This window comes from Pleurodeles waltl, chromosome 4_1, assembly GCF_031143425.1.
Source record: "Pleurodeles waltl isolate 20211129_DDA chromosome 4_1, aPleWal1.hap1.20221129, whole genome shotgun sequence".
NCBI lineage: Eukaryota > Metazoa > Chordata > Amphibia > Caudata > Salamandridae > Pleurodeles > Pleurodeles waltl.
Window position 1 is genome coordinate 770,659,419 of NC_090442.1, and position 14,123 is coordinate 770,673,541.

At 46.5% G+C, this 14,123-nt stretch overlaps 1 protein-coding gene across 2 annotated transcripts in view; it reads left to right on the top strand.

Moving 5' to 3' along the window:
- Positions 1-14,123, top strand: part of PPP6R2 (protein phosphatase 6 regulatory subunit 2) — an 891,343-nt gene that overhangs the window by 222,447 nt on the left and 654,773 nt on the right. For both annotated transcript variants that reach the window (XM_069229423.1, XM_069229422.1), the window contains exon 9: positions 13,159-13,285. In XM_069229423.1, the coding sequence (XP_069085524.1) occupies positions 13,159-13,285 (127 nt within the window). The remainder of the gene's footprint in view (positions 1-13,158; positions 13,286-14,123) is intronic.

Sequence of the window (14,123 nt, forward strand, 5' to 3'; positions counted from 1 at the left end):
TTTAGTGGGGTTAGTGGTAGAGCGTTGAAAGAGGTAAATAATTTGTGGTAGAGTGGTAATTTTAATGGCTGCGACTTTGCTAAGCCAGGAGAGGCCCAGGCGTTCCCAATTGATAATGTCAGATCGTATTTCATGGGTTAAAGTGGTGTAGTTAAGTGTAATGGTTTTAGAAATAGAATTTGCCAGCTTGATCCACAGGTAGGGGATGTGATCAATCGCCCATTCAAATGAAAATTTGGAGCAGAGTAGGTTTTCATTTTGAGGTGTGACCGAAAGGTTTAAAATTTGTGATTTTTGCATATTAACCTTAAAACCGGAGAGGGTCTTAAAGGTTTGGAGCTCTGTGACTAGGACAGGAAGAGAAGTTGGTGGTTTATCGATGGCCAGGATCCCGTCATCCACATATAGACTGATGAGGTGCTGTTCTCCGCCAAACTGGATATCTCTGATATCCGGTTGAGCTAGCAAGTTCTGGGACAAGGGCTCAATGTATGGGGCAAAAAGGAGAGTAGAGAGGGGAGATGGGGCGCATGGGGAAGGGTTGAGATGAGATGCCATTAACACGGACCCCGCAGCCCTAGGTGAGCTGTATATGCTCCTAATCCATTGCAGGAATTTGTCGCCAAAGAGCTCTAAGGACTTTAAAGAGGCAGACCTGTGGCCTCTGTCAATCGCCTTTCCCACGTTGACTGAAAGAAGAAAGGTCTCCTTTTGTGAGCTTTGTCAAAGAGATGGAAGATGCGCCTAGTGTTATCTCTGCATTGGCCCGCTGGAATAAAACCAGCCTGATCTGGGGCTGTCAGACCTGGCATTAGGGGATTTAGACAGTGGGCCAGTACGCTTGTAAATAATTTGGCATTGACGTTCAGGAGAGATATGGGTCTGTGTGATCTACAAAGTGTGGGGTCTTTGCCCGGTTTGAGGATGACCGAAATCGAAGATTCTAACAATGAGTCCGTAAGGGAGCCCATAGTGGTAAAGGAGTTAAATAGTCGAGTGAGGACTGGGGCTAGTTTATGACAGAAGGTTTTGCAATATTGTGAGGTGAAGCAGTCAGGACTTGATAAACTTCTGGCTGGCTGGCTATGGCAGAGATAACCTCCTCAGTACTAATGGGTTTACCCAAAGAGTCAGTGTGAGTTGAGAGGGGGGGGTTGGTGGTCATTCAGCAAGGTAGCCTGAAGAGACTAAGGGAGCCCCTTCTGGGTCTGTGTGGAGTGTACTATAAACGTGTTTGAATGCCATTGCAATCTGCGAGTCTGAATGTACCTCAGTGGACTGGGTGGGAGAGATCATTTAGACAGAGCCGAAGTGGATCTTAGCCCATCAGCAGTGTGCAAGCAGTTGTCCATAGCGATTGCTGCTGAGATATAACTTATGTTTTAGATTAACTAAGGCGTTCTCTGCCCGATCCAAGTCTAGCCATTGGAGGAGCCTGCTCGGTCTTCCCAACTTCCTCCAGACCCGAGGAATCCCAGTATGTTTGTGGATAGCCTCTAGCTCCAGGACTCTCTGCTCAAAATGTTGCTTCTCTTTGCGGGTATGGTTTTCAGATGCCGTTATGGCAACAAACTCCCAGAGGCCTACTGGTTTTAATGTTTGCCAAAGGGAAGCCCAGACTATCTGGTCATTAACATTGGTTTGAAGATAGTCAAATATTGTCTTTCGAAAAGCTGTAACCTTTGTGGGAGATTGCAGTAAGCTTTCCTGAAGTTGCCATAGTGACATTTTCGATTGCTTGGTGTCTCCCTGTGCAACCAGGGTCAAAGGAACATGATCTGATATAGAAATTTAGGAGCAATGTGGGAACCATGTACAACTGTCTGAAAGGCCGATGACGCTAGAAAGTAATTACTGCAGGTGTAAGTTTTTTGCGCTGCTGAATAGTTGGTAAAGTCCCAGGAGCTAGGATGTTGAGACGTCCAGACATTGCTCAGGCCGCACTCCCCCAGCCAATTGTGTCCCTGTGTCGACAAGACCCCCTTTTGGTCAGAGCGATGGCCGGAGCAGTCCAGATCATTGTCCATCACAAGGTTTAAGTCTCCTCCAACCAGGATAGCGGCATTTGGGGAACAAAGTATGGGAGAGAGGGCATCAATAAGGAACAAATATTGTTGCTAATTGGGAGCATATTTTTGCAAGGGTGAAATGGAAGGAGTCCAATCGTATTCTGTATGCGAGCAGGCTACCTTCGGCCACTTTAGAAGCTATATGTCCTTTAAAATCCCTGGAGATCAGAATGGCATCCACTCCATGTTTACAGGAGTTGGAGGACCACAGCTGGTGAGGAAACCAACATGAGTGCATGCGGTGGACATCTTTGGACAGTAAGTGCAGCTCCTGGATTAGACAGATGTCGCTACCTGAATGTTCCAAGAGGGACAGAACAGCCTTCCGTTTAGTAGGATTTTTTAGGCCTCTAACATTGAGGGCAGGCAGTCAAGAGGGTTCTATAACTAAGCAAATTAGGGGTCTAGAAAAAATGCGGGCATTGCGGGGACCAGATGTGGTGGGCTTAAACAGGACCAGTAGTAAGGGTGTCCCAGTCTGGACAATGCAGAGTGAAGGAATGTAAACCCCAGAAACACATTACAAAAAAAAAAAGAAAAACAATATAATCAACATAACTATTTGTGAGGGTCCATCTGTGATGGTAAGCTGCATAGTTGGATATGCCGGGAGCGAAGGGGCGAGGATTCAGTCTCCTGTGCTGGTAGATGACTCACCGCCATCCAGAGCCGTAGTCCAGTGGGGGAATGTGCTGGGTTGGGGATGTAGCGGACATTGGGCGCAAAAAGGTGGTCCTTCCACCTGTGCCAGAAGCAAGTTGGTCCAAGACTGCTTGGCGCTCCTGAGCGCTTTCTTCAAGGCCAAGGTGGGAGTGTTGATTGCGTTTCCCTACTTTTCGGCAAGACTATGCCTGTGTCAGGGATATGTGGGGAGAGCCAAAAGCAGTAGGCCTCAGCTGGTAGGCCCAGGACGCGATGAACATCTGACAAGACCATGTCCACTCACCTGAATTTCAGATTCTGCGGTAGCGAGTGTCTTGGCTGTGGGACCCCCAGGCCGGTCGATCCTAAAGACTGTCTAAACTCAATTAAGTGGTGTTGTCCCATTCGAGGATGAATCGAAAGAGCACCTGGATGTATTCTCTAATGTTGGAGTTTCAGGCCCTGTTGGGATCCCCCTAAGTCAGGTATTGTTACAGCGGGATCTGTTTTCAAGGTCCTCTGTTTGGACTCTAAAGTCATCATGCTGTTCGTACAATTTTGTGTTGCAGCAACTCCACCTCTTCCCCCCCCTCTTATAGTTTCATTATCTTCTAGTGCAGATACACAGTCCCCACAGAGGTCAAATCCTGGTGCAGCACATGCATGTCTTGAGAGAGATCCTTCTTAAGAGTTTGGAAATCTGCCCTTAGTGAGCCAGAGAGTGGTGAGAAATCCCTGGGTGACCGGGGCTGAATCCGGATCAGGTGAGCCCTCTAGTTCAGAGTGGGCGAGAGGTTGAGAGCTAGTTCCCGACTCTTGGCTCTTAGATGGCATGGAGCGGGTGAGCCTTTCCCTGGCAGACTGGTCCTGCTTGTTGTTGGAGGTCGTCATGATTAGGGGAGAGTGAGAAACACAAGGGATTTCGGTTTTATAGTTGCACGTAAGCGGCTGGATGATTAGTCTCCCAGTGTGAGTGAGGGTAACAACATGGTGAGGGAGGAGCCTCCAGAGTGCTGAAGCTTCGATCTGTAAGATGCTGCGCCAAAGATGAGCAGGGAGCACTCAAAGGTGGTGTGTTAGAAACGGCCAGGGACCCAGGGCAGCAACAGGGATGAGCGTGGCTATGTGCAGAACTAATGGCGTATTATGTGAGGTGGCTCTATTCAGTGTCACGCTGTGGTCCAGGCCCTGCCAGCTCAAAAGCTTTTGAAGTTAGACCACAGGTGGATCCCCCACAGGGGAAGAGAAAGGAGGCGCCATGCTGGAGAAGTTGCTTGAGGTTGATGAGTTCAGGCAGAGCAGCAGCAGGGTACAGCTTGGGAGAAGCAGATCTCTGGGGTCTGGAAGTAGCCAAGGTCACCACCAGAGGAAGCCAGTGCTTAGGTGAGCAGGTGCTGCGTGGTATGTACCCAATGATGCTTGTGTGGGTTAAGGGTGTGGAGGCTATGCAGTACTGCGCTATGTAGCTTTACCCTGCTCTTCTTGAATGCAGCCGTCCCAGATTAGGACCTAGTGGTAGTAGTAGGGCTGGTCCGCTATACAGATGCTCTCCACAGTGCGCAAAGTGGTAGGTGCCAGTTCCAAGGCCTGCTGATCCCAACCACCATACTAGTGCCTAAGAACAACCCTCAGTTCTGTACGCAATGGACTCTCTCCACGATACTGTGTCTAGGGCTGGGTGCTTTGCCTGTGAGGCAACCCCTGCGATACCTGGACTAAATACTATGGCCTCCTTGGCCATGAATAAGACCTGCTTACCGCTGCAGTACCCTGCTGAGCTGAGCCTCGTCTTCACAAACCACCCCCCCTTTCCCCCACTCAACGTGGCCTGTGCACAGCCATCGCAATGGGGAAAGTTGACAAAGATCAACCTTGGTTTTGAGACCAGACGCATTACCAAATTTCAATCTGATCAGTCCCCTTCACAGTCCCCCCTCTGAAGCTGAGCAGGATACGTGCCCCAGGGAGCAACTACCCTTGAATCCACGCTGCTCGCCATGCAACAAAGTGTGCACTCAACCAGTGGCAAAATAGACACCCTTAACGTCCGCTTGCATCACATGGTGGCCAAGCTAGATAAACAGAAAACACGAATCACAGAAGTGGAAAAACACATTTCCATTGCAGAAGAAGATTTACAGTCCACCTCTACATTTGACCTCAATATGGAAAAAATCCTTGCAGTGATCCAAGCTAAGAACAGAGACCTAGAAGCACAATCATGTTGAATCTATCAATACTGGAAAAATGGAACACCTTGTAGACACTATGCTTAGAGATATCTTTTACGCAGAGAACCTGTCGGCCATACTGGTGGTAGATCAGGTGCACTTATCACTAGAGGCTTGACCCCCACCGGGAGCACCACTGTGCCCCATCACAGTGAGACTCCCTAATTACCGGGATCAGGACGCAGTATTTTGCCTTACATGGGGGAATCCAAGGCAATGATGTAGCATTCTTTCCAGACTTCATGGCGGCCATGCAGGAAATTCCTATTAAAAAAGAACTGCAGCAGCTAGATATCTTGTATGCCATGCTGTACCCAGCGCGACTGCGAATCGAACATGGAGGAAGGGCACACAAATTATTGGTGACACCGAAAACAGAACCTGACTATGTGAAAGTGGCCCCCCCCGAAACGTCATGAGCAGCCAGGACTCGATCTTGAGGAACTGGATGACTAAAGGGCCACACCTCTTTATCTGGTACACCAGTCAAGGACTTGCCTGATGCACAGGCGCAGCCAGGCACTTGCCTCATGCTTTGCTGTGGAAACACCTCCCTACCTGGGTCATGGTATCTGTAGTCACCATCTAGATGCAGCACTGCATAACAGCTCTGGAGCTCTGTGTGCACACTGGCAAGGCTGCTTGAGTAATGTGACCTGCTGGGAGACAGTGAGAGATAGCTTGTCTGCAGCCATTGTGGGACACCTGACCCCTCACATGAGAAAATGGTCTACAGCAGACTTATTATTTCCCAGCCACCTCTACCCACTGGGAGGTTATTGGTGCCTCGAGTTGCCTCCTGATGGGAGTGCAAACCCCCAAGCCTCCCACCCCCACCCCCTTTGTTTCACTGTCATGAATGAGGACTGGAATGCACTGTGCTCTTGCCTTTATTGTCTTAAATCGAATGCTGTTGATTAGATATCATCAGGGCCACTGGAATTATGTGGCAGAGGATGACCAAATTATGCAGCAGAGTTGAACAAATTATGCGGCAAGAAAAAGCAAATTATGCGGCATAATGCAGCACATTTTGTGACAGTATTACTTGTAACAGAGTTCACATTATTAGTAACAGTTTAACAGCTAAATATAGTAAAAAGCTAATTAAAGATGACCAGTCATACTTTGCAAAAAGCATTCTAGTGTGCTGGAATTAGAGTAGGTATCTATCTATCTCTCGATCTATCTATCTCGCTCTTATTTATTTTTATATATATATATATATATATATATATATATATATATATATATATATATATGTTCAATGGCATGTGTAGCTGCAGATACACATGCTATGCATAGTCTGCCATCTAGTGTTAGTCTGGCGTTTGGGGCAATGGCTATGCATGAGGACATCATGCCTAGTAGTTTCATTACTATTTTGACTTGTATACTTTGGTTTGGATACATGGACCTGTATTACATTGTGAAATGTTTGTACTCTTTGTGGACTTGGAGTGGCAATCGCTTTTGCTGTGTCGATTGTTGCCCTTAAGTATTGCTGTGTCTGACCCGGCTGAAGGTGTGACTTTGTGTAGTTGATTGAGAACCCTAATTTGTGTGGGGTTTTTATGACGTACTTTGTGTGTTGTAAACACTGTTCTAGTGTGTTGGTTTTGATTAACCAATCGTCTAGGTACGGGAACACATGTATTTTCTGCCTTCTGATATGCGCAGCTACTACTGCCAGGCATTTTGTAAAAACTCTTGGCGCAGTTGTTATTCCAAATGGCAACACCTTGAATTGGTAATGTACCCCTTGGAATACAAATCTTAGGTACTTTCTGTGTGAAGGATGTATCGGTATATGGAAATATGCATCCTTTAGGTCTAGTGTTGTCATGTAGTCTTGTTGTTTGAGCAGTGGGATTACGTCTTGTAATGTCACCATGTGAAAGTGGTCTGATTTGATGTAGGTATTTAATGTTCTGAGATCTAATATAGGTCTCAGTGTTTTGTCCTTTTTGGGTATGAGAAAGTACAGAGAGTAAACTCCTGTTCCTTTTTGTTGCATTGGTACTAATTCTATTGCTCCTTTTTGTATCAATGCCTGGACCTCTAGTCCTAGAAGGTCCATGTGTTATTTTGACATAGTGTGTTTTCGGTGGAACGTTATAATTGCCAGTACCCAAGTGTCTGTTGTTATCTCCTCCCAATGTTTGTAAAAATTGCTTAGTCTCCCCCCCACAGGTGTTATGTGTTGGGGATTTGTGACTTGGAAGTCACTGCTTGTTTTGAGGAGCTTTGGGACTTCCCTCTATTTTTTTTTAAATTGTCCCCCTCTATATTGTCCCCGAAAACTTCCCCGCTGATATTGACTTTGATAAGTGGGCCTTGTTTGTGAGGTTGTGGGTTCTGTAGCTTGTCCTCGAAACCCCCCTCTAAACTGTGTTTTGCGAAATGTGCCTCTGCTCTGTGGGGAGTAGAGTGCGTCCATGGCTTTGGCCGTAGCCGTGTCTTTTTTAAGTTTTTCTATAGCAGTGTCCACCTCCGGCCCAAACAACTGCTGTCCATTAAAGGGCATATTCAGCACGGCTTGTTGTATTTCCGGCTTGAATCCTGATGTACGCAACCATGCGTGTCTCCTTATTGTTACTGCAGTATTTACTGTCCTTGCAGCTGTATCTGCTGCAACCATTGCTGAGCGTATCTGATTATTTGAGATACTTTGTCCTTCCTCCACCACTTGTTGTGCCCTTTTCTGGAACTCTTTGGGTAAGTGTTCTATGAAATGTTGCATTTCATCCCAAGGAGCCCTATCATATCTTGCCAGAAGTGCTTGTGAATTGGCAATGCGCCATTGGTTTGCTGCTTGTGCTGCAACCCTTTTTCCTGCAGTGTCAAATTTGCGACTCTCCTTGTCTGGAGGTGGTGCGTCTCCCGAGGTGTGAGAGTTTGCTCTCTTGTGAGCTGCCCCTACGTTAATTGCTGCGTGATATACACAGGATCTGTAGGCGGTGGCTTGTACTTTTTCTCCACCCTTGGAGTTATGGCCCTGCAACACCTGTTTGGAGTGTTTTAGCATTCCCGGTAGCGTAGGTAAGCTCTGGTATTGGCTATGAGTGGAGGATAGTGTATTAAACAAAAAGTCATCCTCAATCGGTTCTGCATGCAAGGTGACATTATGAAAAGCCGCTGCCCTTGAGACCACCTGCGTGTAGGATGTACTGTCCTCAGGTGGGGACGGTCTCGCTGGGTAACAGTCTGGGCTGTTATCCGATACTGGCGCATCATAAAGGTCCCGTGCGTCGGGATCGTCTTGACTTATTGCAGTATGCGTTGGGGATTGCATCAGTGGTGGAGTGTCTACCGGTGATGTGTGCATTGATGGTGGTGGAGATGGTGGCGGAGTTGTCTGTCTTGCCACCTTTGCCTGTGGCTGCTTGTCCTTTTCTTGAAAGGCAAGTCTTCTTTTCATCTTAATTGGGGGAAGAGTGCTCATCTTCCCTGAGTCCTTTTGAATGTGGAGCCTCTTTTGAGTGTAGTCTGGCTCCATTGATTCTAGTTCTTGTCCGAACTTATGTCCTTGCATTTGGGAGGACAATCCCTGTTCCTCTGTGTAGGAACCTGATTTCGGTTCCGAGGCTGGATGTTTCGGAATGGAAACCTTTTCGGTAGCCTTTTTTGGCTCCGACGACACTTTCTTTATTTTCGGCATTGTGATCTCTCGGTGCCGACCCATTTCTGTGCCGCTGTCTCGGTGCCGAACTTGCTCGGAGCCGCTGTCTCGGGCTCGAGATTGCTGTGTGACGGTATCTCGACCGGAGTCGGATGACTTCGACACAAGCGTGCCCTTTTTCGGTGCCGATGGTCGGTCACCTATTTTACGGGTTAAGCCATGGCCTGTTGGCGGTGGCGTCCCCTGGGCTTTTGTGGTCTTCTCGTGAGTTTTAGGTTTCGATGTCTTACTCACGGTTTTAGGCGTTTCTTCGGGATCGAGCTCATCCGAGTCCGACTCCTGGATGGAGAAGCGTTCCTCTTCCTCCTCCAAATGCCTTTGTCCTGTCGGCGCCGACGCCATTTGCAGTCTTCTCGCTCTTCGGTCTCTTAATGTCTTCCTCGACCTAAACGCTCGACAGGCTTCACACAGACCTTCTTTGTGTTCTGGAGACAAACACAAGTTACAGACCAGGTGCTGATCTGTATACGGATACTTGTTGTGACATTTTGGGCAGAAGCGGAATGGGGTCCGTTCCATCAGCCTTGAAGAGACACGTGGCCGGGCCGACCAGGCCCCGGCGGGGGAATCGAAAAAAACCCCGAAGGGCCACAGAGCTCTTAAAAAAATCGGTGTCGATCTGTAGTAACTAACCCGATACCGAACGCAAACAATACGTCCGAACCCGATGGCGGAAAAAAAACCAATCTAAGATGGAGTCGACGCCCATGCGCAATGGAGCCGAAAGGGGAGGAGTCCCTCGATCTCGTGACTCGAAAGACTTCTTCGAAGAAAAACAACGTGTAACACTCCGAGCCCAACACTAGATTGCGGGATGTGCAAAGCATGTGAATCTGCAGTGTCTCATGCCACGAACAGATGTACACTGGGTAAGTGACATTTTCCATATATATATATATATATATATATACACACACACACACATATATATTTATATTTACTGGAAAAAAAAAAAAAAGTTACAGGGAGGTTATAGTTAGGAAATAGAATTTGAAAAAAGAAATTCACTAAAAAGCCAAAGGTTACAGGGACTTTACACAAAACCATAGTAATTCAGCAGTTAGTTATTTGAGGTAACTATGATCTTGTGCCTTCGTCATGCACTGTTTTGGCATCAATAATTTTACAGCAAATGTTAGTATCAATTATGTCATAGAAGATGCTATGAGTGATGTAATATGTGGTCTAATTCCGTCCAGCAGTTCGGGCTATCGTCGGATCTAAAATCCCTATGAGAAATTGCATGGGGAAAATGTGTTTTGACCCCCCCCCCCCCCCCCCCTTTTTTTTTTTTTCTCGGCCCTGGCTTGACAGATCACCCCGCCACTTTTGAAACAGCAGATGAAGTGAGTGCAAACTTGTTTTGAATATTTTATGAAGATTCATCAAATAGCGGCAAAGTTATTAGCAAAACAAGCAAAGCTTTTCCTGTGGAAACTAGGTCCCAGCTATAACTAACTATTGTACTTAACTACTGTGCTATATATGGGTGAATATAAGATGTAATAATGCATGCTGGAACCTCGCATGCCTAAACAACGCGGTCGGAACGACGACTGCGTTGTTACCACGAATGCCTTAACCACGAATACCTTTACAACAATTTTTGGTTGTAAAGGCATGCCTGGTAAAGGCATGTGTGGCACGGCATGTGTGGTTCCAGAATGCGACCCCCCCCAACCTCCCACCCCACCCCTAAAACAAACCTACCCAACCCCCCCCTAAAAACAAACCTACCCCGAACCCCACCCCTAAAAACAAACCTACCCTGACCCCTACCCCGTCCATAAAAACAAACCTACCCCATCACCCCACCCCTAAAAACTAAAACTACCCCGATGCCCCCACCCCGCCCCTAAAATTAAAACTACCCCAATCCCCCAGCCCCTAAAACTACCACAACCCTGCACCTAAAAACTAAAACTACCCCCCCACCCTTGCCCCTAAAACCAGCCTGACCCCCCTTCTCCACCCCTTAAAACTAAAACTACCCCAACACCCCGCCCCTAAAACTACCCCAAAGCCCCACCCTCGCCCGTAAAACTACCCTGATCCCCCGCCCCTAAAATCTAAAACTACTCAACCCCCACCCCTAAAACTACCACGAGCCCCCACCCCGCCCATAAAAACTAACATACCCCCACCCCCACACCTAAAACTACCCAGACCCCATCCTTAAAACTAAAACTACCCTAACCCTGCACCTAAAACTTCCCTGACCCAACCCCATAAAACTAAAACTACCCCGCCCTTAAAAACTAAAACTACCCCGAAAGCCCCCCCACCCTGCCCCTAAAACTAAAACAACATTGACCCCAGCCCCTAAAAACTAAAACTACCCTGAACCCCCACCCCTAAAAAATGAAAACTAACCCCACCCTTAAAAACTAAAACTGCCCTGATCCCCGCCCCTAAAAACTAAAACTACCCTGACCCTGCCTCTAAAATGTAAAAGTACCCAGCCCCCTCCCCACACCTAAAACTACCTTCCACCACTCCCCCCCTTAAAAACTAAAACTACCCTGACTCCCGGCCCCCCAAAAACTAAAACTACCCCGACCCCCCACCCCTAAAACTACACCGACCCCCCCCACCCCTGCCCCTAAAAACTAAAACTATCCCTACCCCGCCCCTAAAAACTACCCTGACCCCCACCCCTAAAACTAAAACTACCCCAACCCCGCACCTCTGCCCATAAAACTACCTCTAGCCCCAGCCCTAAACCTACCCGACCCCCCCACGATGCCCCTTAAAAGTAAAACCACCCGGACCCCCACCCCCTAAAACTACCCTGACTTCCCCCACCCCTGCCCCAAAACTGCCCCAGCCCCACTTACCTGACCACATCCTCTCCCGAAGCGAACTCCCTTTTTCTCTGCCTTTACCACGCATGTGCATTGTTCAACACATGCGTGGTTAAGGCAGAGAAAAAGTCGTCATTCAGGCAAAAGTGGTTACGCTTTAGTGAACAATGCAGTCGTTGTTGCAGAGTCGTGGTTCAGGCGGTTTCCCAATAAGGGTAAAGGCGTTTTTAGAGTGGGTAAGGGTATTTGGGTGCCAAGGGTGTTTTTATGATTTGGGGTGGGTGAGGGCATTTTGGGTGGTAAGGGTGTTTATTAGGGTCTAGGATGGGTAAGGTTTTTTTTGGTGGTAATAGTATTTTTAATGTTTAGTAGTGGATAATGGTCTTTTAGAGTTTAGGCCTGGTAAGGGTGTTTGGTATTTTTTTTTTTTTTTGGGTGAGTTTAGGCATTAGGACTTAATCAGGGAGTGTGTGTATATAAAATATATTTGTGTGTGTACACACACACACCAACTTTTTACTTACCTGATATATACTTAGAACTTTGTGGTAATGGACACGTGATAATGACATTTGTTATGTGATACAACCCTCTGTTTTGTCATTTATTTGCAAGTATGGTGACTTGCAGCAATTTTCCCAACTGCTGAAATACCACTTCCTATGTTTATGAACTCATTCTCTGTTTTTATCTCTGTGTGTTTATTCAGTCTTTCAAGCTTGCCATGAATCCATGTTTGTACCTTGGGTGTGCTACCAGATTGCACAGTTTCCTGCAGTTATTAGTGGAAGGAGTTGGCCTTTGCTAGTTCTTTCTCTCTTGAATTCAGGTCTGCCTTTGAGCACATGTTTTCATGTATGTAGTACTAGCCTAGCCTAGCTTACCCTCTATAGTCGTGGCTCCCTTTTCTATTTACAGTCTTTTTGTCCTGTGTAATTTAGTTTTACACACCTTCTGTTGCATCTTCCTAGTCATATTGTCTTTTTTTCCTGTTTTTCCTTATTACTATCCATTGCAGTGGTGATTGCACTAAAAGTGGGCTTGTGGCAATGCTTTCCTGTAGGTGTTATGAGAAATGTCACTGTTTGGGTTTATCATATCTTGGACCACGATCTTCCTCTCTAGACTATCCCTTTATGACTTGAATTAGTTAAGACTTCAACTCCACTCCTTTCTTCTTCCTGCTCCCTGGCTTCCTATTTTTTTTAGTCTAAGGGAACTTCCCTGGTTTTCTGAACCATCCCAAAGTGTAATTTCAGGACTTTAAAATGTAATGCTGTTTTCTCTATCCAGGGTTTGATCAGGTGCCTTGGAAGTAAAGGATTTGTAATCCACGTTGATGCTGTGTAATGTGCTCCTACTGTTCGAGGGGAAGATCTAAGGCAACTTTAGTTTTACAAAAGGTGTAAACAATGCCTACTATGGTTTCCTTTCTGATTTTCTTCCTAATTTTCCATTATTTGCTACCTCAAGCTGTCCTCATTTCCCCCTTTCTGATGCACTGCCCCACTTTTCTTCCCTATGTGTCATTCTTTTTTCACCAGTCACCTTGCACTCCATGATTTCAACTCTGTGAGTGCTCAATTAGTGCTTGATACCTAATGGAAAAATTTGCTTTGTGTTAAAATAGCCGTTGTTGAGGCACCTGATCCTATGCTCTGTGTAGTATTTGCTGCTTGTCTACTGTTTGCTGAATGCTGTGCTTAGCCTCTCTTTTTTCCCCTCTGCAGAGTTGAAGCACTGATTGACACATTTGCTCAGGGATCAGAAAGGTCGTACACTGTAAACTGCAGCATCCTACAGGGGATCGAACCTCGGCTGACTGACTTCCACCAGCTTCTTCTTAATCCACCTCAGGTAACTTTTCTTGCTCAGTCTCTGGTGCAAAGGCTTTCAGTAAACAATTGGGGATGATGCCAATGTGATTGCGGTGCCACTAGAGTTTTTTGCAAGCTGCTTCTGTCATGGGTAAGGAGATTGTATAAACAGTTCTTTTTAAACAAATAAGGATAATGCTATAAGATCATACTGTAATCCTCATTAGTACATCTGTGCATCAATATTCAGAAATAGCACTTCCAAAACCTGTAATCTGCGATTGAGAGCTGAACAGCAGAATCTTTCCAGGTATTTGTTGGTGCTTTCTAGTTAGTGATTCTGATCGTTGGGTTTCGGGGAGGCAGGTTGACAGATTTTGAGAGATTGACATGTTACAGATAGGGATATGGGGTGTTGATATGGAGTTTAAACAATAGGCATGCGGAGTGTAGCACCTTTCTACAGTGCTTTTGCATCATCGAACATTAGTGTGCTTTATTATAAGTTGTTAATATCGTGGTTCATATCAAATAATACTCTTAACATAGTTAAACAGTAACCTTGAGGAGTAGGATCCAGGAGTAAGTGAACACTTGGAAGGGGCCTGTTCCTCAGTAGCACTTGATAGAGGCTAAAGACTGAGAGCACTCACCCCAAGGGACGTGACCAAAATGGCGACCGAATAAGAGCACCTTAGCATATCTCTGCTTCCCGACTGCCCTAGTGTGTGGCTCTATTGTACTACTAAATGGGCTCAAGCAGAAATTAACAGGGGAAGCACCTTGAAATGTGGTGGACTCCTGTGTCTCACATCAGGAGCAAGGATTGTGGTGTATTTGAGCCTCTTCCCCCTGCGGTGGGACTACAAAATGGCCCC